General features: G+C 57.5%; 3 protein-coding genes across 14 annotated transcripts; 2 read left to right on the forward strand and 1 right to left on the reverse strand.

Moving 5' to 3' along the window:
- Positions 1-430: 430 nt before the first annotated feature.
- On the forward strand, positions 431-10,079 carry CRTC2 (CREB regulated transcription coactivator 2). 4 transcript variants are annotated; one of them, XM_049703546.1, is made up of 14 exons: positions 431-706; positions 3,462-3,563; positions 3,639-3,752; positions 4,314-4,378; positions 5,001-5,069; positions 5,240-5,343; positions 5,444-5,473; positions 5,645-5,709; positions 5,811-5,860; positions 5,990-6,234; positions 6,597-7,003; positions 8,321-8,590; positions 9,110-9,296; positions 9,428-10,079. In XM_049703546.1, exons 1-14 carry the CDS (start codon positions 554-556, stop codon positions 9,646-9,648), a joined length of 2,082 nt encoding a protein of 693 aa, XP_049559503.1. In that variant the 5' UTR covers positions 431-553; the 3' UTR covers positions 9,649-10,079. The 4 variants fall into 4 exon arrangements, with proteins under 4 accessions (XP_049559503.1, XP_049559505.1, XP_049559507.1 ...); XM_049703550.1 differs by lacking the exon at positions 431-706 and adding an exon at positions 840-998; XM_049703551.1 differs by lacking the exon at positions 431-706 and adding an exon at positions 2,127-2,145.
- LOC117198357 (collagen alpha-1(III) chain-like) lies at positions 10,025-11,574 on the reverse strand. Its single transcript, XM_033414463.2, has 2 exons — positions 10,843-11,574; positions 10,025-10,349 (listed from the first exon to the last, which is right to left on the reverse strand). Exon 1 carries the CDS (start codon positions 11,572-11,574, stop codon positions 10,939-10,941), a length of 636 nt encoding a protein of 211 aa, XP_033270354.1. The 3' UTR covers positions 10,025-10,349; positions 10,843-10,938.
- DENND4B (DENN domain containing 4B) lies at positions 11,332-26,405 on the forward strand. Of its 9 annotated transcripts, none has more exons than XM_033414443.2 (29): positions 11,337-11,476; positions 12,475-12,623; positions 13,374-13,713; positions 14,319-14,571; positions 14,826-14,895; positions 15,095-15,264; positions 15,337-15,581; positions 16,017-16,083; positions 16,180-16,238; positions 16,406-16,550; positions 16,826-17,001; positions 17,157-17,257; positions 18,012-18,227; positions 18,769-18,914; positions 19,215-19,354; positions 19,447-19,573; positions 19,963-20,169; positions 20,503-20,631; positions 21,690-21,879; positions 22,116-22,283; positions 22,544-22,935; positions 23,096-23,218; positions 23,420-23,589; positions 23,671-23,812; positions 24,065-24,301; positions 24,835-24,952; positions 25,044-25,209; positions 25,298-25,362; positions 25,463-26,405. In XM_033414443.2, the coding sequence occupies exons 2-29, from the start codon at positions 12,614-12,616 to the stop codon at positions 25,606-25,608; spliced, it is 4,518 nt and encodes a 1,505-aa protein (XP_033270334.1). In that variant the 5' UTR covers positions 11,337-11,476; positions 12,475-12,613; the 3' UTR covers positions 25,609-26,405. The 9 variants fall into 9 exon arrangements, with proteins under 9 accessions (XP_033270340.1, XP_033270334.1, XP_033270338.1 ...); XM_049703503.1 differs by having other exon boundaries at positions 11,358-11,476; positions 12,479-12,623; XM_049703507.1 differs by having other exon boundaries at positions 11,358-11,476; positions 12,479-12,623; positions 22,544-22,932.
- Positions 26,406-26,522: the final 117 nt, after the last annotated feature.

Genomic DNA, 26,522 nt, shown 5'->3' on the forward strand with positions numbered 1-26,522 from the left:
GATCTCACTGTTTACATTCAGGCCCCTCTAGTTCCCTTCCCTGAAGATGACCAAATTTTTCCTCTTGTCTCTTCCTGCTTCCTTCCCTGTCTCCACCCCTTCCCTGTCTCCACCCCTTCCCTTTCCTCCCTTTTCCTTTCCTCTCTTTAATCCCTCGCCCCTTCGCGTTTGTAGGCTCGGGACCAATGCAGAACTACTCTTCCCAGTTTGCCCCGCGCAGGGAGGAGCCGAGAGGGAGGAGCAAAGTCCCCAGTTCACGGAGTCAACAGGGCAGCTGGGAAATGGTGTCCGTTTCCTCTCCCGTATTGCGTGACTGCGGCTGCGAAGGAGTCACGTAAACAAACTATAATTCCCGGCGGTCCCCGCGCGCAGCAGGTCAGGGCTAGGCTGGGGCCGGGTTCGCGGTGCTTGCTGAGGCGGCGGCGGCGGCGGCGGCGGCGGCGGCGGCGGCGGCGGCGGCGGCGGCGGCTACGGCTGGAAGAGCCGGGCCGGGGCCCGCGGCGCAGGCCGTGGCTTGTATTGGGAGGGTGGCGGGGAGGGACGGGGGAGGAAGATGGCGACGTCGGGGGCGAACGGGCCCGGCTCGGCCACGGCCTCAGCTTCCAATCCGCGCAAGTTTAGTGAGAAGATCGCGCTGCAGAAGCAGCGTCAGGCCGAGGAGACGGCGGCCTTCGAGGAGGTGATGATGGACATCGGCTCCACCCGGGTGAGGGGCCGCGCCGGCAAGCGGGAGCGGAGCAGAGCACTTCTCGAACGGGGAGCCGAGAGGCGGGGCGGGGGCGGGAGCCGCAGCGAAAGAGGCGGAACGCGGCCGGGGTAGCGGGCGCCTCCGTCTGGGAGGCACGGGTGGAGGGCCGGGGGGCAGGAAGACGGGTTTTGCGGGAGGAGGTCGAAACTCCAGATAGGCTGGAGGGTTTGGGAACGAATGGGAACTGAGAAAGTGAGGCAGGAGTGGACAGAGAGACGAGATGGTCCCCGAAGCCCGGCGGAGGTAGGAGGTGGGTGGTCCTTGTGCATCTCTGATTGAGTTCTCTCAGGGACTCTGCTGAAGCATATTCTATGTCGGGTTATGGGGTTGGGGGATGGCCTGCTTGCCCTAGTCTGGCTCTTCTCAGTTGGTGATCTCCTCTCATCTGGTCCCTCTGCCCTGTTGTGCTACTCTTGGCAGTTAGTATCTCCGGGAAAGGGCCCCTTGAGTGGTTTGAACGGCAGCGCTGGGTATAGTGGGCCAGGAAGTCCCCTCCTGCGTCCCGTCCCGTTGCTTCCTTTTTCAAATACTTCTTGTGGTTTCCTGACGTGAATGAAGGTGAGGTCCATTGCTCACAGACTGGTGGTATTTTGCCCTGGCCGCCTTGGAGGAGAGATAGGGCTTTGGATCTTGAAAGAGGGTAACCAGTTGGCTATAGGTTATGTGGAACCTGATGGTTAGCTGAACTTTCTAGAGAGATGACTGTTTTGTGGGTCAGTTATGGGGTGCCTTGGAGGGTCTTCTGTGTGTAGGGAATATTCATTCCTGGGAAGTTCCAGAAAGAAGGAATCCTGGCGGCGTTGCTTCTGAAGCCCCCTGATCTTGGTTTCTTGCTTCCCAGGGCTGGATGTCAGAGAGAGAGAGGGGTGGGAGTTTGCCCAGCTGGTATGCAGTCCTAATTTAGGGACACATTATTCTCAAAACAGCAGGTGAGGATATTGCAGTGATCCCTTATGGCAGGGAGCTAGAAGGAATTTAAGGGGTGATGGATGGCCGAACATAAATACCACATTTCAAAGTTCTTTCTGCTCGTCTGACTGCCTTTGATTGAACCTGCCTATGACTGTAACTCTGATTGTATTTTTGTGTGTGTCTCCCTTGACTCTGTTAGTCTTTTTTGTGTTTTTTACTCTTTTAAGTCTCTAGAGACCATGTGTCCTAGTTTTTGGGAGTCAGAACAGAGAAAGTTAGGTGGGGAAGCAAATCGTGTGTGTGTGTGTGTGTGTGTGTGTGTGTGTGTGCATAACCCCCTCTAGCTGCCGTGAGGACCATGATCTAACTGTGGACTGTCCCCCCTTTAGGAGCTTTTGATCAAAGTGGGGGCAGAGGCAGGAAGGTGGGCCAGAGGCTGACCTCCATCTGACAACGGAGGAATGGTGGGATCTTAGGGCTTATAGGTACAAACAAAAGCTCAAAACTGGGCCTTCTTTCTTTGTGGTGCCTTGGTCTGTCAAAAGGTCCCCTCCACTCACCTTGCCCCTGTTGGGTAACTTTTCTTCTGCACATAAAAAAATCTAGTGGGCATACATGTCCAGGGCCTGGGGACCCAAGAGTCTAAAGCTAGGGATTAGAGACCTGGAGCTCAGCCTGTTATCTGGCCAGCTGGGAAGTCTCATTTGAGGCAGATGTGGCCTTTGGGGCCTATACTCCTGGAAACTGGGGTTATCATGTATATTAGTAGCAGTCTTGAAGTGGCCCAAAGGTCAGCATAGTGCCTGCTAAACTCACTGGACTGACCTCTTGGAACAGAAAGTCAATTCTGTTGTTGCCCTATGCACAACGGTGTGACCCCTGGAAGCTCTTAGAATCTTAACCACTCATCAGCTGCCCTGGGTCTCATTTGGCTGGGGTGGCAGTAGCTGAGTCTTAGAAGTAGGTGCTCACCTCTCACAGAGGGACATGAGACCTTTAGGCAGACTAAAACCATGCCAGGCTGAGGGTTGTGGTGTCTTACTCCGGTGCCAGACGTATCTCCCCAAAGTGAGGATGAGGCCAAGGAGACAGCTCTGGGCCAGGCTGGAGTGGGCTACTGCTTTTCTCACCCCCATTCTCCAGGCTCCCCTACCAATTCAGGGGCTTTAGGACTATGTAGAAGAATGCTTCTTTGTTTTGGCACTGTTTTTCCAGTTCGAAGAGCCATCATTCCTTAGTTCTTCTAGTTTGGGAGGTACAGGCTCTGTGTAGCCTTCCTGAGGCTGGGCAAATGGCAGAGCCCAGGAGCTTGTGCCTGCCCTCCAGAGTGGGGAGGAAAGAGGCTGGCAGCTATGGCTCTATGGCATCCACCTGTGGCCCTTCCCTTGTCTTCCAGTTAGTCCTGGACACATCTGGAAGGGAAAGCAGAGGTGCCTAATAGGCACCCTTCCCCAGGAGTTAACCCATGTGACTAGCCTAGGGGCTCCTGGCAACCCCTCAGGGACTCTGTTTAGACTGATGCCGACTAGGACAGGCCCTGAGCAGAGTATCAGGCTCCACCTGGCAGGGTGATGCCAGGCATTAGTGATAGCATTGATGGGGGCAGCCTGAGGAAGAGCTAGGGCAGATTGTTTGCACCAGGTCTCAGTGGACCTCCTCCCCAGTACTGGCTTTTCTTCTGGCAGATCTCTTAAAAGCAGCAGCAATAGTAGCATGTCCTGGAGACAGGGATGGCAAGGATGGCCACAGGAACAGTGCTCAGGACCCTCCCTGACATTCCCATTTGTCCTCCATGTCTCAGTTACAGGCCCAAAAACTGCGACTGGCATACACAAGGAGCTCCCATTATGGTGGCTCTCTGCCCAACGTGAACCAGATTGGCTGTGGCCTGGCTGAGTTCCAGGTGAGTGGACACCAGCTGGGGGAGCGCAGGCTCTCACGCACCTCCCTCTGTTGACTTGCCTGTCTCTTTTGGCAGAGCCCCCTCCACTCCCCTTTGGATTCATCCCGGAGCACTCGGCACCACGGGCTGGTGGAACGGGTGCAGCGAGATCCCCGAAGAATGGTGTCCCCACTTCGCCGCTACCCCCGCCACATATCCTTCACTGAGGGGCTGCGGAGTCTGGAGGGCAATGGGGTGGGGTTCCTCAGGAACTCATGGTAGGAAAAGGGACCTGAAGTGTTGTCCAGTGCCATCCTGCGGGAGCTCTCCTTTACCCAGGTTCCCTGAAAAGTGACATTTGGTGCGTGTTTCAGCACTGGCTGCTGTGACAGGGAGCTGCGCCTCCTGAGACTGTGTCCTCCATCTCTGACCGTCCTCACTTCAGCTTGCTGTTGGCTGCTAGAGGCAGGGCTCCGTGATATGTCTCATGCCACAGGGATTTTGCTTCCCTCCTGCTCACATTTCTGTTCATAGCTTTCAGTCTCAGAGACCTCCACAGACCTGTCTCCCCCAAACCCTGCCTAGATATTCACCTATATTTTCCAGCTCCTTTTTCTCTTCCATTCTTTGCCCCTATTGTTGCCCCTTGTAGAGGAGGAGAAAGGTGTTTGTTTCCTGAAACAACTCGTCTGCTGCCTTCTGTTATTTTTCTCTCATCTGGTCTCTCTCCCGTCCACCCCCTCCTCACTTTTTCCCTTAACTGGTGCTCTTCACATTGACAGCTCTCCCTATAGTCCTGCCTACTTATCTCCTCCCCCGGAGTCCAGCTGGCGGAGGTCAGTGTCCAGGGCGGGCAGGATCTCCTGCCCACTCTCTGACTTGTCTCTGGCGGGAGCTGGGCTTGGGTTTGGGCCCGCTGGGCCAGGCTTTCAGCAGTACCTCCTCCCGTAATGGCAGGGCTGGGAGGGGTGGGGGTAGGTGGAGTAGGTGGGTCAGAGTCCAGTCTTGGCCATGTTGACACGTGTGGCCAAGCCTCCCAGTCCAGCCAGAGCAGGACTAATGGCAGCTGGGGTGTGTGTGGGGGGAGGGGAGAATGGTAGGGTGGCAGGTGAAAATGGCTGCCTCCTGTCAAGAGTGGGTGCCAGGTGCAGTGTTCTGGCATTCAGATTTCTGAACCCTTCCCCTGTCCATCTCATCCCTAAGACTTACACCCAGCACAGTGGCTGGGCTCCAGGATTCCTATTCAGCTTGTCCTGGCAGAGAGGAGTTATTTCCAGATCTCCTAGGTTGTTTGGGGAGAGGGTTCACGGATCACAGATATCAGCAGAACCAGAAAGAAAGAGGCATGATGATCCTGGGTGCCCAGCCCTCTTGGCTGCCCCACACTTTCCAACCCCCATGCCTGCCCTCTGGTCCATTGCTAGCCTTCCTCCTCATCACTTTGTTTTTCCATCCCAGGACAATGCCCTGGGGCAATTTCCCTGCAGAGAAGGGGCAGTTGTTTCGACTACCATCTGCACTTAACAGGTGATGGCCCTTGCCTTCTTTAGGCCACATCTCTTCTTATCTGTAGTTTCTGGGGCCCTGCTCTCTCACCCCACCCTGTCCCAGCCCAGCTAGTGTTTTCCCCTACTGAGCAGGGCATGAGGACCAGGAAGACTGTCACAGGTGGCAGCTCATCTCTTTTCCCCCCACAGGACAAGCTCTGACTCTGCCCTTCACACAAGTGTGATGAACCCCAGCCCTCAGGACACTTATCCAGGCCCTGCACCCCCCAGCGTCCTGCCCAGCCGCCGGGGAGGTAAGTGGCCATGTCCCAGGGGAGGGAGTAGCCGTGGAGCTTTTGTTTGAAGCAGGTAGGCAAGTGGGCACTGCAGCCAGCTCCGCCGTATCCTTTGCAGGTTTTCTGGATGGCGAAATGGACTCCAAAGGTATGTGTTCCTCACCGCATTTGATATGTGCGGGTACTGAATGCCAGAGAATCTCTGGGCTGGTGTTGGGAGCTTTGTTCAGGGCCAGGGGGTGGGAGCCCTTCCACTTGCGTCTGCTTCCTGTCCTGCCTTCTTCTTCAACCCTCTCATCACCAGTCTTTCTCTTTCAAGTCCCTGCTATTGAGGAGAACTTGCCAGATGACAAGCATTTGCTGAAACCATGGGATGCTAAGAAGGTAGGCGTGGCCCACTGTCCCTCTTCTTTCCATGGGACGGGTCTTCAGGGTCCTCCACTGAGCTCTGTCCTCATTTGCCACCTTCTTCCTTCTTTCCTCAGCTGTCCTCATCCTCCTCCCGACCTCGGTCCTGTGAAGTCCCTGGAATTAAGTACGTATCTCTCGGAGGTCAGCTGAGCGGGTGGAGGAGGGAAGCAAAGGGAAATGTGGGGGCTGATCTCTGCCCTTCCCTGACCACTGCCCCCCATCCCCATTTACATCTTTTCCTCTCCTTCCCCAGCATCTTTCCATCTCCTGACCAGCCTGCCACTGTGCCTGTCCTCCCACCTGCCATGAACACGGGAGGCTCCCTACCTGACCTCACCAACCTGCACTTTCCCCCACCGCTGCCCACCCCCCTGGACCCAGAGGAGACAGTCTACCCCAGCCTGAGTGGGGGCAACAGTACCTCCAATTTGACCCACACCATGACCCACCTGGGCATCAGCGGGGGCCTGGGCCTGGGCCCAGGCTATGATGCACCAGGTGAGTGGCTGTCTTGGCTGTGTGTCCCTGGGGTGCTGTCTAGCTGGAGGGACGAAGGGGTGGGAGGCTCGAGCACCTTGGGATTCTCCTGTGACTGCCCACACCAGCCCTTCACCTGTGTACCCCAGGATTCCCTCACAGCAGTTTTCTGCCAGTGAGAACTGGTAGGTGTGGCTTTTCCTAGAAAGAAGATGGAGAGCAACCCCCAAGCGGGCAATGCCATCCTGACTGTCAGGGACAGAGTAGGGAGGACATTGTGTTGCCACTTCCATAGTCTGGCCACTGCTACCCATTCTGGGCAGAAAGGGGCCCAGTTCCCATCAGTAATGTTGGCATCTCTGGTTTTTTGTCTGTGCCTACAGGACTTCATTCACCTCTCAGCCACCCATCCTTGCAGTCTTCCCTAAGCAATCCCAACCTCCAGGCTTCCCTGAGCAGTCCTCAGCCCCAGCTCCAGGGCTCCCACAGTCACCCCTCACTGCCTGCCTCCTCCTTGGCCCGCCATGCACTGTCCACCACCTCCCTGGGTCACCCCTCACTCAGCGCCCCGGCCCTCTCCTCCTCCTCTTCCTCCTCTTCTGCTTCATCTCCGGTGCTGGGTGCCCCCCCTTACCCAGCTTCTACCCCTGGGGCCTCTCCCCGCCACCGCCGTGTGCCCCTCAGTCCCCTGAGTTTGCCCGCGGGCCCAGCCGACGCCAGAAGGTCCCAACAGCAACTGCCCAAACAGTTTTCGCCAACAATGTCACCCACCTTGTCTTCCATCACTCAGGTATGCGTGGCTGCCTTCCCTACATGTCTGTCTCCCTTCCCTTCCTTCTCCTGCCAAGTTCTCTCCCTCCCACCCTGCTTTCCTCAAATACCTCTTCTTAACTCCTGTACTCCTGCTGTCATCCATCCCCTTGCATTCCTCCGTCCTCTGCCTGCCCCACTCTTAGCCACCTTGTCTCCTCTTGGCTTAAGAATACAAACCCTGGGGTTAAGTTTTCTGATTTCAAATCCTGGCCCCACCTCTTACTAGCAGTCTCCTTGGACAGTTATTTAACTTCTTTGAGCCTCAGCACCCTCGTCTGTAAAACCAGGACAGCAATGTAAGAATCAAAGGAAATCACATACGGAAAGTACGCAGCACCATGCCTAGCCCGGGTGCATGCTCGACAAATGATAGCTTGTCCTTTCCCTTTTCTCTCTTTTTTGTTCCGATCCTTCTTTCCTTGTCTGTCTTTTTTCTCCTGCCTCCATCCTGTCCCATCCGCTCTCCCATCTCCTCTCCTTCTTTCATAGATTTCATAGAGTCAGAGACTGTCAGAGGATGGAGCCCAGTCCCTTCATCTTACAGATGAGGAGGCTGGGGCCCAGAAGGGAAGTGACTTGTCCAAGTTTACACAGCATGTTAGGGAAGAGTTGGGACCATTACTAAAAATTCTTGGTTTAGGGTTTTTTCCTCAGTGTCAACATTCTTAGCTCTTCCCTCCCTCCCCATACTTCTCCCCTTTTCTGTTCTCTCTGCTCCCCTTCTTTCACCCTAACGCTCTTCTTCCCCTCTCCTCTCCCCTACTTTCCCTTTCTTTCTCTGTTGTTCTTCCCTGGAATGTGTGTTCTATGTTCCATCTTTATGCAGGTCCCCTTTTCTGTAGGAAAGACTGAGGTCAGGCCAGCAAGGGCTCTGCTCTCTGGGAACTTGGACTAAAAGCCTAGCTTCCCTCCTTCCTCCCTCCTTCCTCTCACAGTCCCTCTGGCCTCTTCAAGGCTTTAGAACAGCCATTCTCAAGGTCACTGTTGTGTGATCAGTCCCTTGTGAGGTGTGTCACAAGTAGTTGATTACTAACAGTAGTTAAAGTACCAAGGTTTAGGAATAGTTGACTCCTGGAGTGGATTCAAAATTATCCTTGTGTTAACCTCTCTCAGTCACTTTCATCCTGAGACGCATTTTTGAGAGTAGTTGCACCCCAGCGATGCCCAATGGAACGCTTTTGGGTTTGTGTTGACAATGGTCGCAGCTTAAAAGGGTGGGAAGCCCTGACAAAGAGCTCCTCTCAGGGGGCACATTGAGGGGTAAGCTTCCCCCTTTCTCCTTGCTTTTCTTCAGGGCGTCGCCCTGGACACCAGTAAGCTGCCCAGTGACCAGCGGCTGCCTCCATACCCGTACAGTCCCCCAAGTTTGGTTCTGCCCACCCAGCCACCCACCCCAAAGCCTCTGCAGCAGCCAGGGCTGCCCTCTCAGGCCTGCTCAGTGCAGCCCTCCGGTGGGCAGCCCCCAGGCAGGCAGCTGCACTATGGGACACTGTACCCACCCAGCCCCAGTGGGCATGGGCAACAGTCTTACCACCGGCCGATGAGTGACTTCAGCCTGGGGAACGTGAGTACCCGGGTCCCTAGCTCAGAAGCAGGGGAGGGGCTGGGAGTGGGCCAAAAGAGCCTGAGTGGTATCGAGGGGGGCATTTTGAACTGGGAGATCTAGGTGGGGGAGAGCCTTCTTACCTGCCCCCAGGTAACACAGTACCGCCAACTTGGGGCTCCTCTCTTCCTGCATTTGACCCCGACTCCTGCCCCTCTCCCCCAGCTACCTCCGTGCAGCTTGCTCTTTGATGACTACTGCTTTGACCCGTTGTCTTCCTGGCACGCGCATGCTCTGTCCCAGTAGGTACGGTGCCCACACCTACTTTGGGCCCCGTGCTCACTTCTGTCGCTGTGCTTGTGGCCATCTCCCGCCGTCTCTGCTTTTGTTCCCATGGTGGAGGTGGGAAGCGGGGTGGGGTAGGGGGAGGTGTATGAATATTACTGGGCAAAGAGGATGTGTTAGCAGAGCTAGGCAAAGGCAGGCAGGACCACCCTGTTCTGAAGCCTACTTTCTCAAGGCCTGTCTGTGTGTCCATAGCTGGAGCAGTTCAGCATGGAGAACCCATCAACCAGCCTGGCGCTGGATCCCCCTGGCTTTTCCGAAGGGCCTGGATTTTTAGGCGGTGAGGGGCCAGTGAGTGGCCCCCAGGACCCCCATGCCCTCAACCACCAGAACTTAACCCACTGTTCCCGCCATGGCTCAGGGCCTAACATCATCCTCACAGGTAAGAGGTGTGGGTGGTGATGGGGGATGGAAGGAGGGCGTGATACATTTGGTGGCACAGCAGGAGACTGAGGGGGTCTTGGGAGAGTTCGCAAGACATGGGGTCCTCACTCATCTCTTCTGCCCACACAGGAGACCCTTCCCCCGGTTTCTCTAAGGAGATTTCAGCGGCCCTGGCTGGAGTGCCCGGTTTTGAGGTGTCAGCAGCTGGGCTGGAGCTGGGGCTGGGGCTGGAGGAGGAGCTGCGCATGGAGCCTCTGGGCCTGGAGGGGCTCAACATGCTGAGTGACCCCTGTGCCCTGCTGCCTGACCCTGCTGTGGAGGACTCGTTCCGCAGTGACCGGCTGCAGTGAGGGCACCTCATCGACATCCCTCTTCTTGGCCCTGTCCCCCATCACTGTCCCTTTCCTCCCTTCCCCCTGGCCAGTAGAGACTTCACTCTCTGCCCCCAGATCCTCTTTCTAACATGAACGGAGGATCCCAAGAATGAGAAAAGGCAAGGGGTTTGTCCAGGTGGCCCCTGAATTCTGCACAAGGGATGGGGCTTGGGGGAGCTCAAGGGAGGGCCTAAAGCACTTGTAACTTTGAACCGTCTGTCTGGAGGTCAGAGCCTGTTGGAAAGCAGGGGGTAGAGGGGAGCCCTGGAGGCAGGGCTTGTCCGGATGCCTAGGGGTGGGCAGTGCCAGCCCCTCCTCACCACTCTTCCCCTTGCAATGGAGGAGAGAGCCAGAGTGAATATTATTTTTTATTAAATATATTATGTTAATAAAAAAATCATATCAAACCCTTGGTGTCGTTGGCTGCTGTTTGGGATGCAGGTCGGGATCGAGGGAGTTCTTGGGGCACGGGCCCTCTCATCTGTCCAGGGCCTTGCTGCAGCATCAGGGGACAGGGGCTGTGACTGGCCGGACAAGTTACTGCTCTTTCTCAACCCTGAGGGCCTGGCAGTGAGTCAGGAGATGAAGAGGTGACTGCTGGCTGAGCTCTCGGCTCTGGATTTTTCTGGTAGAATGATCCCAGTTTTCCCGGGTAGCTGGCCTCAGTGCTAAGGCTCCTAAGGAGAGAGGATTTAAAAACTACTGACGCCAGGTAGGTCTCAGGTTGGCTCCCTCTTCTTTATGGCCCTTTAAGCCCAGAGGACCTGGAAGTTAGCAGTGATACCTGGCCAGCCTCTGACCCCATGCTCCTAGGTCTCATTCCTGCCCCCTCACAATGCATGAATTCACTTCACCCTCCCCACTCTTCTCCACTCATTCATTCAGATGCTTGAGTGCTAACCTGTTCTGAAGAGGTTTCCTCTCTCTGGCTTGGGTTGCTAGCCCTCTGACCATCTGAGCTTCTGCCCTCTATTCTCTCCCCCCATGCAGCACAGAAGAGTAGTGCCCCTTCTCCATTACCCCCACCTCTTCTGCTCTCCCACACCCTACAGTGCTGGCCTTTCTTCCTCTTTCCAAAACTTGTCATTTTCAGAAAAGAGAACTCGGAGCTTCTGGCTTAGGCTGGAAGAGAATGCGGTGTGCCCTAAACCTGGAAGTAGGGGCAGCCACCTGGGTCTCCGCAAACTAGGCTTTCAGGGCCTTCACCCAGGCAGGAAAGCCACGTCTGAGTAGGACCGAGGGTGGGACGGGAGCGCGCCCCAGACTTCAGGGGTCAGTGTCCTGCGGCAATTGTTGGTTGGTGAGAAGCCGCCTGGGTGCAAGGGGCCCTCCCAGCCGCCAGGGGTCGCGCTGCAGGCGGTCGGGCGCTGGGCAGGCGCTGCCAGGGTCACGGCCGCCGGCCCGGGAGGTTGGGGGTTGGGGGGAGCCGCGGCGCCCGCGGTCCGGGAGGGGGGAGGGGGGGTGGGGGGAGCAGAGAAAGCGGGGCGCGCGGAGGAGCACCCGGCCCCCAGCGCAGCAGGAGCCGGAAGGGCCGTGCGGCGCGAGCGAGCGGCGCGGCAGCACAGTCCCCGCGTGGCGCAGCGCAGCGGGGACGCTGGGATCGCCCGGATCTCCCTTCACGGCGCCCCGCGCCCCGGCGCCCTCGGCCGCTTCTTCTTCCTTCACGTCGCCCCGGCGGGAGCGGCGCCCGAGTCGGGTGCGACATGTCCGGGGCCGGGTAGCCGCGCCGCCCGCCGGCCAGCCAACCCGCCTTCCGAGCCACCCGCCCGCGGGCCGGCCGGCGGGGGAGTCGCGGGGCAGGCAGGTAGGGGCTGGACCGGGCGGGGCGGCGGGCGGGGAAGGAAGGGAGGGAGCGCCGGCGGGGCGGGGGCTCTCCCCCAGCTGTTCTCCGGCGCTGCACATCTGGTTCCGGTTCCTCTCTCCTGGGGAAGTGAAAGTGGAGGGGAGGGCGCAGCCCGGAGTTAGCTAGCAGTGCCCTGGCGCCCTGCACCCCTCCTGCGCCCGCGGGTCCTAGAGCTCGAGCACCCCTCCCTCCGCTCGGGTCACGCGGCGGCCGGTGCTGCTGCCGTCACGTCTCCGGCCGCCTGCGCGCCCGCTCCTCTCTGCCCTCCTGCTCCTTCCTCACCCTCCTCCCGCTCGGCGCGCCCTCTGCCCCAACGCGAACTTCCCGCCGCCCGGCTTGTGGGCGTTGCGACCCGGAGTGGCGCCCCTGCCCCTTGCGTTCCCCAGGGAGAAAGGGCTGCCTTCTGCAGGACTCTTCCCTGGCTCGGTGAGGAGAGGCCCGGGTGCGGAGGTCCTGCCGATGGGGGCCACTCGCTCTTCTGCTGGTCTCAACCTCATGGCTCCCGCCTGCTGCCTTGGGCATAGGGCATAGGGCATAGGGCTCCCTCCCATTCGCCAGCACGGGACGAGGCATAGGGCTGTGTCCCAGAGCTAAATCAGGAGGCTGACGCTAACTCCTGGCCTCACCTCGCAGAGGTAGAGACTAAATTAAGCTGGAGTTGGTGTGTGTATGTGTGTGAGGCCAGAGGCCAGATTAAGGAGAGCCAGCTTGGCTACTGAGCTTCCTTTGCCCCCTCTTCTCTTGGCAAGGGTGGGAGGTTAGGTAGGATTGTACATCCTGGATCCAGGCTGAGCCTCCTCTGCCTTGCTCCGGGTCCTTTAGTCTAAGGTTCCAACTTGGAATGATGCTGTGTTGGCACCTTCAACGGTACCCCCCCCCCAGCACACGCGCGCACACACACACTCACACACCCATAGGCTGGCTTCCGCTGAGCTGCAGCTTCCCCTCCACTGTTTCAGGAAGTCACCTCCCTTCCCCTCTGAAGCGGCCCCCACGCCTTCGGTCCTCAGCTGCAAGCCACCCACCAAGCTCTTTCCCAGCTTCTGCACCCTGGGGCACCCCGGGACCCTTGGGGCTCCTACTCCCTGGGGTTGGGCCATGAAGGCAGGTGAGAAGAGTTACTGAAGACCCGTTGTGGGCCTGTTTCTGTCTCTGGGCTTCATGGAGGAGGGCTTGGGGATTTCTGGGACTGTCTCCCACTCTGCTTTGGACTTAACTGGGGATACCTAAGGATCCTGGAGGTTGGAGGGCAGTGGTTTTTTTGTCAGATAGTGGAGCTAAGTTAGGAAAAAAGGACACTTGAGTCTGGCAAAAAGACGCTTAAAGTTTGGGTTTTGTGGAGTCCTCACAAAAACCTAGAAGTGGGCTCTTTAAGAACATTAGCTGGCTCATGAGGTTCTTAGATTGTCAACTTGAGTAGGAAGGCCAGAAACCCATAAAAAGACTGTAGTTGGCATGATGTCATGGCCAGAAGGAATGATGTCATTGCAGGCCATTACAGAAAAGACTGTGATCTCTGTTATGTTAGGGAGTGAAGTGGGGTGGAGTCTTTAAAAAGGACACAGAAACTATGATGTCAGAGCCCAGGTTAGCTGTGTGTGGTGGAGTGGAGTTTGGGTTCTTTGGGAAGAGGGCTGGTACCACCAAGAGGGAGGGTCCTGGTCTCTTTAAGGAGCTGTGGTGGGCTGTGAGGGCCTGGTGATGTCACAGGCGGGAGAGTTTAGGATTGGCTGACCACTGATCCTGCTTTTCCTCGAAAGGACTAGAAAGAGGAGGGAAGCAAGAGGGGGGAACTCCCTGGTTGCCATGGCAACACCAGCCTTCCTTGCTTCATCTCTCCCCCACTTGACCATTCCAGATGCAGTGAGTGAGGGGGGGGCCATGGCGGAGGAGCGGCCCCCCCGGCTGGTGGATTACTTCGTGATAGCTGGGCTTGCAGGGAACGGAGCGCCCATCCCTGAGGAAACGTGGGTTCCTGAACCCAGTGGGCCCCTTCGCCCTCCCCGGCCAGCTGAGCCCATCACAGATGTGGCAGTCATCGCTAGGGCCCTGGGCGAGGAGGTGCCCCAGGGCTACACATGCATCCAGGCTTCTGCCGGGGGCCACCCCTTGGAACTCAGTGCTGGGCTCCTGGGTGGAACTCAACCAGTCATCTGCTACCGGAGGGGGCGTGACAGGCCCCCCCTCGTTGAGCTGGGGTGTGTGCACCTACCCATGCTGACACCAAGGGAGGCTGGGAGGAGAACTGGGGTGAGGCAGGGAGAGGTAGGGGTATGGGATGAGGGATGTGCAATGGGAATGGGAAGGGAGTGGGCTACAGGCCAGGGAGAAGGGCCTGAAGTTGTGCGTACTTAGTTCTCACACAGATTTGGGTGCATATACTAGTGCTGCTACTTGCTAGCTATGTGACCTTAGGCAGGTTATTGAGCCCCTCTGAGCCTTTTCCCTCATCTGTAAATTGGGGAAAATAATACCTCCTCATAGCGTGGTTGAGAAGATTAAGTGAGATAATCCATATAAGGGACTTAGCACAGAGTCAATAAATGGTAGCTTTTATTCTTAGTATTTATTAATGAGCTTGAGAACCATGGCAGGTTTGAGGAGTTGTTACTGATCAAGAAGTAGAGCCAAGGGCAGAAGAGGGGCACAGGATTTTGGAGGGCAGAGTTCAGCGAGAAGTGGGCCCTGGTGTTGGGGTTTGACTAGGCTGAGTAGGTAGGACTAGGTAGGCAGATCTAGCAGGACTGGGGTCTTGCTCCTCTGTATTGGACTTTTGACATCTCTTTCTGTTCTCTGTGCCAAGGGTGTTGTATGAGGGGAAGGAACGTCCCAAGCCTGGCTTCCAAGTGCTAGCTACGACACCCTACAGCCACTCAGCCAACCTGGCCCCTCCAGGCCCTGGGCACCCCCGCACCTACCTCACTTACCGGCGGGCAGCAGAGGGGGCAGGGTTGCATGCCCTGGGCATCACTGACCTCTGCCTGGTGCTGCCCAGCAAGGGCGAGGGCACGCCTCATACTTACTGCCGATTGCCCCGCAACCTCAACCCTGGCATGGTGAGTGGGGCCCCGAGCCAGAAGCTGAGACCTGCCCCATCTCTGTGTGACGGTGTGGACCCTGGGCACAAAGGGTATCCTAGGACCAAGGCGTCTAATGGCGGGGCGGGGCCCAGAGGCGTGACTCTCGTCTTGGGGGACTGGGATTAGTGGGAGTGATAAAGACAAAGACCACGTGGGGGTGGTGGAGAAAATGAACCCCAGAAACCTTTGTTAGCTGTGTGTCTGCTTGTCTCTTGCCATTTCTGGGGCAGTGGGGCCCAGCAGTGTACCTGTGCTACAAGGTGGGCCTGGCCAAGGCCAACACGCTGGTGTATGAGGCAGGTGAGTAGCCCCTCTGTCTCTCCAACCCCTTGACCCTCTGTGTCCCTCTGCCCTGGTGCCTCTTGGCTGGTACCTTCAGTGTCCACAGAACTCACTTCCCCTTTGCCGCTTGGCCCGTCTCTGGGATCCCCTGCTTCCTTCCCCTGGAGTCTGATTGACCCTACTCCTTTTGGGTACCCCCACTCTGCCGGGGGTGCAGAGCTGCTGGGCCGCTACCCAGAGGAGGACAATGAGGCGTTCCCGCTGCCCGAGTCAGTGCCCGTCTTCTGCCTGCCCATGGGGGCCACTATCGAGTGCTGGCCTGCCCAGACCAAGTACCCCGTGCCCGTCTTCTCCACCTTTGTGCTCACGGGTGCAGCTGGTGATAAGGTGGGTGTGCAGAGTGTGGTCAGGGGTCCGGGCTCCACAGGGCCCGCCTGACTGCCCCTCTGCCCCTGCCAGGTGTACGGTGCTGCCTTGCAGTTCTACGAGGCATTCCCGAGGACCAGACTCTCGGAGCGGCAAGCGCGGGCCCTGGGCCTGCTGAGCGCCGTGGAGCGGGGCCGGGCACTGGGGGGCCGAGCTGTGCGCAGCCGCCGTGCCATCGCTGTGCTGTCCCGCTGGCCTGCCTTCCCTGCCTTCCGCGCCTTCCTCACCTTCCTCTACCGCTACTCCGTCTCAGGCCCCCACCGCCTGCCCCTGGAAGCGTGAGCACGAGACTTCCCCGGCACTGGGAAGGGTTATGAGGGGATCTCGGGAGGCCAGGAGAGGTGGACGAGATTAGGCTGGAGCTGGGGGTGGGGGGACCTGGGTGGGCAGAGGAGTGGGGATGGGGCTGTAGTGTGTGGCTGGAGAGTTGGTCCACTGCAAAAGTGCCCCTGGCTGAGGGGCTGAGTGGGGCCTGAAATCCAGGCTACACTTGCTAGCTAAGTCCTGGCCAGGGGCTGTGCAGGCCCAGAGGGAATCTCTTTTCTGATTTGCATAAATGCTGTACATAATGGAGGCTCTGATGGCTGACACCATTCTCGAGGTGGATCTCAGGGAGGAGTAAGGTTCTTGTGGACAGGTGAAGGAGAAGAGCAAATGTGGCTGAATGAAGTAGACTGGGAGTCTGCCTCTGACTGGACCCCTCTCTCCCCCAGGCACATCTCCCACTTCATTCACAATGTCCCCTTCCCTTCCCCACAGAGACCCCGCATCCTGGTGCAGGTGAGAGCTGAGGCTGAGGCTGGGGCTGGATGGGAGGAGGAGAACTGCCAGGGGCTAGTCTTCACCATCCTGACTTGTGGCTCTTCTGTCTCCCAGATGTCTCCCTATGACAACCTGCTCCTCTGCCAGCCTGTATCCTCACCCCTGCCCCTCAGGTATGTGCCCAGGTTGGGGGGGCTTTGATGACCAAGGACATGGTAGGTGCCAGGCAGATGGGCACAGGTGTTGAGGTCTATGCAGGCTGGGCCCAGGTGGCGTCTGTGCCCAGTGACTAGGGAAAGGCCTCCTGCTGACTCTTCCCCCACCTTGGCATTGCCCGCAGTGGTGCCAGCTTCCTGCAGCTGCTGCAGAGCCTGGGCCCAGAGCTGGCTATCACGCTGCTGCTGGCTGTGCTCACGGAGCACAAACTGCTAGTCCACTCACTGCGGCCGGACCTGCTCACCAGCGTCTGCGAAGCCCTCGTCTCTGTGAGTGCTACCCTGCCCAGACTGCCTTGCCTAGAGTGTTCCTTCTGGTGCCCCGGTCCCTACCTAGATTCTCCTTACTTTTCTTTTCTTGGGGAGGGTTCCTCAGCCTTTTACCCTTGGGCACGACCTACAGGACATACAGCTTCCGTCAGGAGCTCTTCTTTGGAGCCCAACTCCCACAGCTTCTCTCAATAGGCACCACCCCCCAGGGCCAAGGCCCCCTCTCCTGCTGCCCCTACGCCCTGCTCACTGGTGCTCACTCCTTGATGCTTTAGATGATCTTCCCGCTGCACTGGCAGTGCCCCTACATTCCGCTGTGCCCGCTAGTGCTGGCAGACGTGCTGAGCGCCCCCGTGCCCTTCATTGTGGGTATCCACTCCAGTTACTTCGATCTGCATGACCCACCTGTGGATGTCATCTGTGTTGATCTTGATACCAACACACTCTTCCAGTAAGAGGGCTGGGTCTTGTCCAGGGGTTTTCGAGGTGGGGGGCAGGAGAGGGCTGGTGTATGCAGTGTACCTGCTCAAAAGGAGCCTCAGGCAAAACGTGGAGGAGGCTGGCGAGGAGCCCCATCACCCTTTCTTCCTTCTGTTTATCTCACAGCACTGAGGAAAAGAAGCCCCTCTCCCCTCGGATCCTGCCCCGCAGACCCTACAAGGTTCTGCTGACTACACTGACAAACCTATACCAGCAGCTGGATCAGAGTGAGGAGCGTGGGTGGGGGTGGGAGGCTGGAAACTGTCATTGACCTTGAACCTCCAGTTTGGGGAGGCCTGTGGGGAGCTGACCTTACCTGAGGAGGTTAGAGGAGTTAGGCTTTCATTTGGTGGAAGTGAGAGGAATTCAAATTCCAGTTTAAGCAAGACGGAAGCGAATGTCACGTTAATATTCCTGAATATGTCAGGGAGGTTGAGCTTGTCATTGGGGAGGCTTGAAACTGTTACCTGAAGGTAACTTTTTTTTTTTGTAAATTCTTTTTTTTTTTTTAATGAATTAACTTATTTATTTTTGGCTGCATCGGGTCTTCATTGCTGCGTGCGGGCTTTTTTCTAGTTGTGGCGAGCGGGGGCTACTCTTTGTTGCGGTGCATGGGCTTCTCATTGCGGTGGCTTCTCTTGTTGTGGAGCACGGGTTCTAGGCATGTGGGCTTCAGTAGTTGTGGCTCGCGGGCTCTAGAGCGCAGGCTCAGTAGTTGTGGCGCACAGGCTTAGTTGCTCCGTGGCATGTGGGATCTTCCCGGACTAGGGCTCGAACCCGTGTCCCCTGCATTGGCAGGTGGATTCTTAACCACTGCACCCCCAGGGAAGTCCCTGAAGGTAACTTTTTAGTTACTATTGGTACCAGGTCTGTTAGGACCTGCCGGTGGTGGGGTAGCAACAGTGACTTCTGTGTGAAGGGCAGGGTTGAGGCAAGCCCTACGGGTGCTGGCCCTGATTCTCAGGCTGCCCTGGTCCCCAGCATATACTGGACCCGAGGAGGAGGCCTCCCTGGAATTCCTGCTGACAGACTATGAGGCAGTGTGCGGCCGCCGGGCCCAGCTGGAGCGCGAGGTCCAGGGAGCCTTCCTCCGCTTCATGGCCTGCCTGCTCAAGGGCTACCGGGACTTCCTACGCCCGCTCACCCAGGCCCCCTCTGAGGGGTCTCGTGATGTCGACAACCTCTTCTTCCTGCAGGGTAAAGGGGCCCTGTCTCTGCTTGGGGCGGGGGTCACGGGAGGGGTGGCCAGGGGCTGGGCTCCATGGGGAAGCCCGGGGGGACGAGGAATCACACAGTTTCTTGTTCCTTCACTCAGCACACGTTTTTGTGGGCACCAGCTTTGAGCTGTATGCTCTTCTGGGCTTGGAGAGGGGATAAGGGTACAAAGATGAACCAGCTGTGGCCCTGCCCTCTGGGAAGCCTTGGGCTTGGTGGGGACACAGTGACGCCTGTGGTGAGCCGCCCCCATGGGTGAAACTCTCTTCCCTTGGAGACTCCCCAGTCTGAGGTCCTAGGTGCCAACAGATAAAAGGGAGGGATTTCGTGGGACTGTGGTGCTGGGGTAGCTGAGCTGCTCGGCTTGGCGTGTGGTGTAGTGGTGCCAGAGGGGCCAAAGAGGGGATGACTTTGATGGCCTTGGACGCCAAGTTGGCAGGGAGCCGAGAAAAGGGTTCGGAAGGGGGTGCCTGTGGTAGGGACCCCTGGTAACCTTCCTCTCTGCCCCACTCTCATCTGTCAGGCTTCCTCAAATCCCGAGAACGCTCCAGCCACAAGCTGTACTCCCAGCTGCTGCACACACAGATGTTCTCGCAGTTCATTGAGGAATGTTCTTTTGGCTCTGCTCGGCATGCTGCCCTGGAATTCTTTGACTCTTGTGTTGACAAGGTATTGGGCATTATCCCTTCTCTTCATGCCCTTTGCCCTCTGCTCTCCTCTTGGCAGTCTCTGTTATCCCAGGTATCAACACTCTACATCTCATCTGTGGCAGGGATGGTGCCCCTGGAGTTATACAGGGCACAGCCTATGCAGCATACGTGACCGGCCTCATAGACGTACTGTCTTCCCATTCCTCACTCCATCCCCCAGCTCTGTCTCCAGGGCCTTGGTGGAATCTGGACCCACTACCTCCTTCCCTGTGGCTATGCTTTCCTGCGAGATGCTCATTCTCTTACCATCCTGCTCCAGGTCCACCCAGAGCAGGAGAAGCCGGAGCCAACACCCTTGGTGGAGCTGGAGGAGCTGTCAGGAAGTGAGCTCACTGTCTTTATCACACCTCCCGAGGAGCCGCCGGCGCCAGAGGGCAATGAATCTACCCCCCAGTACTGGTGAGAGCCTCTTGTCCCCTCACTTGTTGTGAGGCCCCATGGGCTGACTTAGTGCCGACTGCTCCTGATGTTGCCTTTCTCTGCCCCTCCAGCTACGATGGGTTCCCCGAACTACGGGCTGAGCTGTTTGAGTCTCCTCAAGAGCAACCCGGGGCTCTGCCTGTGCCAGGTCCATCCCGTAGTGCCCCCAGCAGTCCTGCCCCTCGCCGTACCAAACAGGTAACCCGCAGGTGGGCCCCCCAGAGGCATCTGGCTCAGGCCAAGGGCTGCTGCTTCAGTTTCTTCATCTGTAAAATGGGTATAATAGTATTTACCCCATAAGGTTGTTGGAAGGTTTCAGTTATGTCTGGCACATGAAATATTAGCTATTGTTACCACTGTCATCATCCTCATCTTCATTTTCTGAGCACTCTGGGAAACCAGGGCACCTGCCCGAGCTCAAGCTAGGCATCTCTGCTTGGGGATCCTGGGCTGTGTGTGCAGCATCTCTCCTGCCTCGTCAGTGCACAGACCCTTCCTCAGGGAGGGTGCTGTTTCTCCCACACTATTTTAAGACCTGCCCTGCCCTGGCATTGTACTCACCCAGGTGTGTCCCCTGCCCTACCTAGGAGATGAAGATCGCACAGCGGATGGCGCAGAAGTCAGCAGCTGTGCCTGAACTCTGGGCCCGGTGCCTGCTGGGCCACTGCTATGGGCTGTGGTTCCTGTGTCTGCCTGCCTACGTGCGGTCGGCGCCCTCCAGGGTGCGGGCACTGCAAACGGCTTACCAGGTGCTGCGCCAGATGGAGAGCCGCAAGGTGGTGCTGCCCGACGAGGTGGGCACCTGCGCCCAGTCCCAGGGGCTTGTGCAGGCATGGGAGCTGTGAGAGGGAAACTTGGTGACCATGGAAAGCAGATGGGGAGCACGGGCACAAGTTGAGAGCTCCATCACATTCACTGAATTAATGAACATGTTCAGGGTGTAGCAGTAGAGACTGCAGGGTGGCAGGGTCAGCAGGAAGGGTAGGTGGCTCTGAGGCAAGCCCAGGAGCTGCCAGGAGCCAGTGAAGTCTGTGAGAATTGGGGAGGCTGGAGAAGGGTGCTTGCTGAGACTTGAGGATTTGGGTTGGGAGTGAGTCCGCTCTCATCCTGCACGTCTCCTGGCCCAGGTGTGTTACCGGGTGTTGATGCAGCTCTGCTCACACTATGGGCAGCCTGTGTTGTCCGTGCGGGTCATGCTGGACATGCGGCGGGCAGGCATCGTGCCCAACACCATCACCTACGGCTACTATAACAAGGTACCTAATTTGGGGTGAGGGGGGGGATGGCAGCCTGTGCCGGGTAGGTGTGTGGGAAGGATGCTGCTCCCTGACACCTGCCGCTCTCCCCTCTCCTTGGAGGTTGGGTCCATACAATCCAACAAGGTCCTGTCACCATTGTCACCCATTGTGCTCCTCTAGTGCCTTAGCACCTACAGACGGTTTTCTCATACTTGGCCGCTTTGATCTTCACCCACAATACCCCTGACAAGGAGGTTGGGCGAGTACTGCTACCTCCCGATGATAGCTAATAGTGGGAGCCAATATGCCAGGCCCTGTTCCAAATACATTTTCCACATCAAATCTTTTTTTTTTTTTTTCTTTTTTCTTTTTGTGGTACGCGGGCCTCTCACTGTCGTGGCCTCTCCTGTTGCGGAGCACAGCTCCAGACGCGCAGGCTCAGTGGCCATGGCTCAGGGGCCCAGCCGCTCCACAGCATGTGGGATCTTCCCAGACCGGGGCACGAGCCCGTGTCCCCTGCATCGGCAGGCAGACTCACAACCACTGCGCCACCAGGGAAGCCCACATCAAATCATTTTATCTTTACCACAGCCCCATGAAGTGGAATGATTATTGTCCCCATCTTACAGATGAGGCCATGAGGTTGCAGGGGCTTAGTAACTTGTCCGAGGTACCACAGTGAGTAAGTTAGGGAGTTAGGAGATGCACACAGGCACGCCAATGTTTCCTGAATTCAGGCCCTTAACCATGATACTAACCTATATTTCCTGTTTTTTAGATGAGGAAACTAATGACCCAAAAAATGAACCGATTTCTTCAAAGCCCATAGTTTATAAACAGCAGAGTCTGGATCCAGGTTGTCTCCACTGCTTCTGGCTTCCTCTAGAACCCCTCAGGGTGGCAGCTGCCAACTGTCTCTTCTGGGCTCTTGCTCCCGGCTGAGCCATTGGCAGGACAGTCCTAGGCAGGATGTCTGGAGGAGAAGGTGGTCCCTGGGGCTCCAGGTCAGGCAGTTGGCGTCAGGCTGAGGCCAGGGTATGGAAGTAGGCCATCTTCACGGGCACTGTGCTTGGCAGGCCGTGCTGGAAGGCAAGTGGCCGTCTGGTACACCGGGTGGGCGCCTGCGCTGGGCCAAGCTCCGGAACGTGGTCCTGGGGGCTGCTCAGTTCCGCCAGCCCTTGAGAGAACGGCGGCAGCGGTGGCAGCGTCAGAAGCAGGAGGAGGAGGCAGAGACGGCAGCACAAGAGGCAGGCGGCTCCCAGACAGGTGGGTAGGGGCTGGTGACACGGGCAGGGGGATAGGCGTGGAGAGCTGGGGCTGGCCTAGTGGCTGGCACTGGGCGTTCTCAGAGTGGATAAACTATACTTGGCTGGTAACAAAAGAGGTGAAGTTCTGCCTGGGAGGAGCCCCATAAATCCAGGTCCACTTAAGGAGCTCTGTTTCGGAACTGGGGGCTGGGTTTCTAGCTGGCTGCCTTTCAGTCCCCTCTCTATCTTTTACAGAGCCCTATCTGGAGCGCCCCTCCCCTACCCGCCCCCTTCAGCGCCAGACCACCTGGGCTGGGCGAAGCCTGAGGGACCCTGCCTCGCCTGCGGGGCGCCTGGTGAAGAGTGGCAGCCTGGGTAGTGCCCGAGGGGCACAGCCCACTGTGGAGGCTGCCGTGGCCCACAGTGAGTGCCCTCGTCCCACACCCCAACCCTCAGCCCCGTCAGCTTCCCTGACCACTTGCCAGTGAAAGCGGGGAAGGCCAGAGCCAGGATGGACGGGTGGTGCTTTGTGGTGGGCACTGTAGGCGCTGAGGGAATCTTGCCTGGACTGTCACCATGGTGGGGGCTGTGGTGCCAGAGTCTGTACAGCCAGGAATTGTGTTTACTCAGTTCCTGGAGGAGGGACTGGCCTCCATCTTCCCTGATTCTTTTCTGCCCTGTAGTGATAGAGGCCTTGGGGGTACTGGAACCCCGGGGATCACCTGTGCCCTGGCACGATGGAAGCCTCTCAGACCTGAGCCTGACCGGGGAGGAGCCGGCACCTGGAGGCAGCCCAGGGGACGCAGGCTCAGCCCTGAGTACCCAGTCCACTGAAACCCTGCAAGGGCCAAGTGGGCGGGTACCCAAGGCTGGCTGGCATCAGGATGAGGCCAGCACCCCCCGAAGAGGGCTGGGTGCCCGCCTCCAACAGCTGCTCACTCCTTCCCGCCGCTCCCCTGCCTCTCGTGTTCCTCCGCCTGAGCTGCCCCCTGACCTGCCTCCCCCAACCCGCCGCAGCCCCATGGACAGCCTTCTGCGCCCACGGGAGCGCCCTGGATCCACTGCATCCGAGGTAGCCAGTGAGGGGAGGGTCCAGACACTTTAGCACCGGGAGGCCTGGGGAGGAGCTGCTAACCAGGAGTGCCCAGAGAGGGCCTTGAGGGGTGGCTGAAGCCAGCATCCTGGGTGAAGAGGAGCATGGGTGTGGCTAACTATGCTTTCTCATGTAATGGCAGAGCTCAGCCTCTCTGGGCAGTGAGTGGGACCTCTCAGAATCTTCTCTCAGCAGCGTGAGCCTTCGCCATTCCTCAGAGCGCCTCAGTGACACCCCTGGATCCTTGCAGCCACCTTCCCTGGAAGTGAGGATAATCCCTTCCACGCAGATGTGCTTGAACACACACATGCACCACACCCATTCACTCTGTCAAAGGCAGGGGTTGGGGAGGAGGTGGGAGGAGCCTGGGCTGGGATGTGAAGATGAGAGGGGCTGGGGAAGGAGCACGGGCTCCAGAGCCTAGAGGCCAAAAGGGGCCTGCTTCCTGGGGTCTCCTTGCCTGCAGATCCTGCTGTCTAGCTGCTCCTTGTGCCGCGCCTGTGATTCCCTGGTGTATGATGAGGAGATCATGGCTGGCTGGGCACCTGATGACTCCAACCTCAACACAACCTGTCCCTTCTGCACCTGCCCCTTTGTGCCCCTACTCAGTGTCCAGACCTTTGATTCCCGACCAAGGTGCCCAAAGCAGGGCGAGTGCTGTGGGTGGGGCAGGGAGGTGGAGGTCTGAGGGCTGACCCTCCTGCTATCTCGCTGCAGTGCCCCCAGCCCCAAGCCTGCCTCTGCTGGTGCCAGTGGCAGCAAAGATGCTCCTGTCCCTGGGGGCCCAGGCCCTGTGCTCAGTGACCGCAGGCTCTGCCTTGCCCTGGATGAGCCCCAGCTTTGCAACGGACACGTGGGGGTAAGGGCTGGGCCAAAGGGGCACAAGCAGTGTGTGTGTGTGTGTGTGTGTGTGTGTGTGTGTGTGTGTGTGTGTGTGTGTGTGTGTGTGTGTTGCCCTGTGGGTGGCCCCAGTGGTGCTGGGGAGAGGTAGGCATTGAGGGCAAGGGACGTCCCAGAAGCTGTTGGACATGGTGGCCCAGTGGGAATTGTGGCTCTGAGGATGGCGCTGTGGTACATGCCCTCCATTGCCCTCCCACTTTGTGCCTGACAGGGTACCTCCCGGCGTGTCGAGAGTGGGGCATGGGCGTATCTGAGCCCGCTGGTGCTGCGTAAGGAACTGGAGTCGCTGGTAGAGAATGAGGGCAGTGAGGTACTGGCGTTGCCTGAGCTGCCTGCTGCTCACCCCATCATCTTCTGGAACCTTCTGTGGTATTTCCAGCGGCTACGCCTGCCCAGTATTCTGCCATGCCTGGTGCTGGCCTCCTGTGATGGCCCCCCACCTCCCCAGGTCAGTTCCCTGATATGGTCCCTGCTTCCTCATCTCCCAGCTCTGTTTCTCAGTCGTCTGTGTCTTCAGTGCTATAGAAGGAGCACAGGCTTTGGAGTTGGTTGTACCTGGTTTGACTCCCGGCCCTTTCACTTCACTACTCTGAGCTACAATTTCTCATCTGTAAAATGGCATAAGTGCCGCCCCCCCACCCCCACAGACAGGGCTGTTGTTAAGGCACCTAGTGTAGTGCCTGGTACCCAGACAATAATTTGTTAATGTTCATCTATTTATTGCTCTATTCACTGCACCAATATTTATTGAGCACCTTTTAGGTTCCAGGCAGAGTTTTAGGCACTAGGGATGTAGCAGATTACAAAACAGAGTCCTTGCTCTCAATAGAGCTTGCATTCCCACGGGGAACAAGAGTTCCTTTCTCTCTTCTCTTTGGCTATGTCCTGTAATGTTCCTGTCTCTTGGAATAACGCCTGTCCATTTCCTGTCCCCTGCCTCCCACCCCATGAGCCTCTCTCCTTTATCTTGGCTCCCCGCAGGCCCCATCTCCTTGGATAATGCCTGATCCAGCATCTGTGCAGGTGCGGCTGCTGTGGGATGTCCTGACCCCTGACCCCAACAGCTGCCCACCTCTCTATGTGCTCTGGAGGGTCCACAGTAAGTCTGGTATTTGGCCTAGGATGGGAAGGGGAAGGTCCCAGACTTAGAGGGCTCAATAATCCTGGCTACCTTCTTTTTTTTCACCCAGGCCAGATCCCCCAGCGGGTGGTATGGCCAGGCCCAGTACCTGCATCCCTTAGTCTAGCATTGCTGGAGTCCGTGCTGCGCCATGTCGGTCTCAATGAGGTGCACAAGGCTATAGGGCTCCTGCTGGAAACTCTAGGGCCCCCTCCCACTGGCCTGCACCTGCAGAGGTATCGTGTTCCTATCTGAGAGGTCCCTGGTCTGTCCTGGGCTCCATACCCCCTTTATCTCACTTATACCCTTTTGCCTCCACTCCAGGGGCATCTACCGTGAGATCTTATTCCTGACATTGGCTGCTCTGGGCAAGGACCACGTGGACATAGGTGAGGGAGCAGGCAGGGGGCTGAGGAGTTTAGGGATCTGGGGCCAGGTGTGGAAGCTTGGAATCCTAATATACTGACCTACCTCCACCCTCTTTCCTAGTGGCCTTCGACAAGAAGTACAAGTCCGCCTTTAACAAGCTGGCCAGCAGCACGGGCAAGGAGGAACTGAGGCAGCGGCGGGCACAGATGCCCACCCCAAAGGCCATTGACTGCCGAAAATATTTTGGAGCACCTCTGGAATGCTAGGGACCCTTAAGCTTCCTTCTCCAGCCTGGGCTGAGGAGGTGAGGGAGAATGGATTCTAGAGATAACCTGCTTCCCTGTTGCTTTCATAGAGGAGTTGGGAATAGGCTGGGAAGCATGCCGAGCCGTAGGCTCTGAATGGGGGCAGCAGGAAGAGGGACCCACTGTTACCAAAAGTCACAATTCCCCTATCTCCAACCTGCCCTCTGTGCTCATGTTGATGTTGGAGGAGGCCTGGGGGGAGCTGGCACATCTCTGTTCCGCCTCATCCTATACCAGGAACTCCTCTCCAGGGTACCCACAGATCTGCACTGCCCTGGTCATTTTATAAGTTTTTGTTTTAAAAAACAACTAGAAAGATACACAGCTACTGAGCCTTTGCCCTGAATGGGAGGGAGGGATGTCATTCCCCACCAATGATGGTCCCGCTTCCCTAGAGTTGCCGAAGGAGCCCAAGGCTCTCCATGCTTTTCTACCTTAGTGTTTGTATTTTATTTTAAGTTATTTATTCTGGAGCCACAGCCCCCTTGCTTATGAGGTTCTTATGGACAGTGAGAAAGAGAAGGGAAATGGGCCCACGTGGTCCAGTGGTTTGTAGCTCCTTGAAAGTTAGGAGGTGGGAGCTAGAGGAGTCCCAGGCTCCCCTTAGGAAAAACTGGTGCCCCTCTGGTCCTGATCCTTTCTGTCCACTCCACCTTGGGGAATGCTTCACCCACCCAGGGCCCTGACTGTGCAATAAGGATTGTTCCTTGCGAAGTTTTGTTGGATGTAATATAGTAAAAGCTGCTTCTGTCTTTTTCCTTCTGCCTCCTGTTCTCTGAGTCTGGGATAATGGTGGGGGATACCTCACTTTTTCTCCTGGCTGCACATCCTCCTTTCCACCTTTGCATCCCTTGCTGCCTTCAGGCACGCACTGC

Source organism: Orcinus orca, chromosome 1 (assembly GCF_937001465.1).
Source record: "Orcinus orca chromosome 1, mOrcOrc1.1, whole genome shotgun sequence".
Taxonomy (NCBI): Eukaryota; Metazoa; Chordata; class Mammalia; order Artiodactyla; family Delphinidae; genus Orcinus; species Orcinus orca.

Excerpts from the sequence above, each read along its gene's own strand:
- CRTC2 (XM_049703546.1), top strand. The coding sequence starts at position 554 with ATGGCGACGTCGGGGGCGAACGGGCCCGGCTCGGCCACGGCCTCAGCT. Across the intron at positions 3,564-3,638 it reads GTGGCCTGGCTGAGTTCCAG|AGCCCCCTCCACTCCCCTTT; the intron begins GTGAGTGGACAC and ends CTCTTTTGGCAG. Across the intron at positions 5,344-5,443 it reads CCTGCCCAGCCGCCGGGGAG|GTTTTCTGGATGGCGAAATG; the intron begins GTAAGTGGCCAT and ends TATCCTTTGCAG.
- LOC117198357 (XM_033414463.2), bottom strand. The coding sequence starts at position 11,574 with ATGTGCAGCGCCGGAGAACAGCTGGGGGAGAGCCCCCGCCCCGCCGGC.
- DENND4B (XM_033414443.2), top strand. Across the intron at positions 14,896-15,094 it reads CACGCTGGTGTATGAGGCAG|AGCTGCTGGGCCGCTACCCA; the intron begins GTGAGTAGCCCC and ends CCGGGGGTGCAG. Across the intron at positions 24,302-24,834 it reads ATGGCCCCCCACCTCCCCAG|GCCCCATCTCCTTGGATAAT; the intron begins GTCAGTTCCCTG and ends GGCTCCCCGCAG.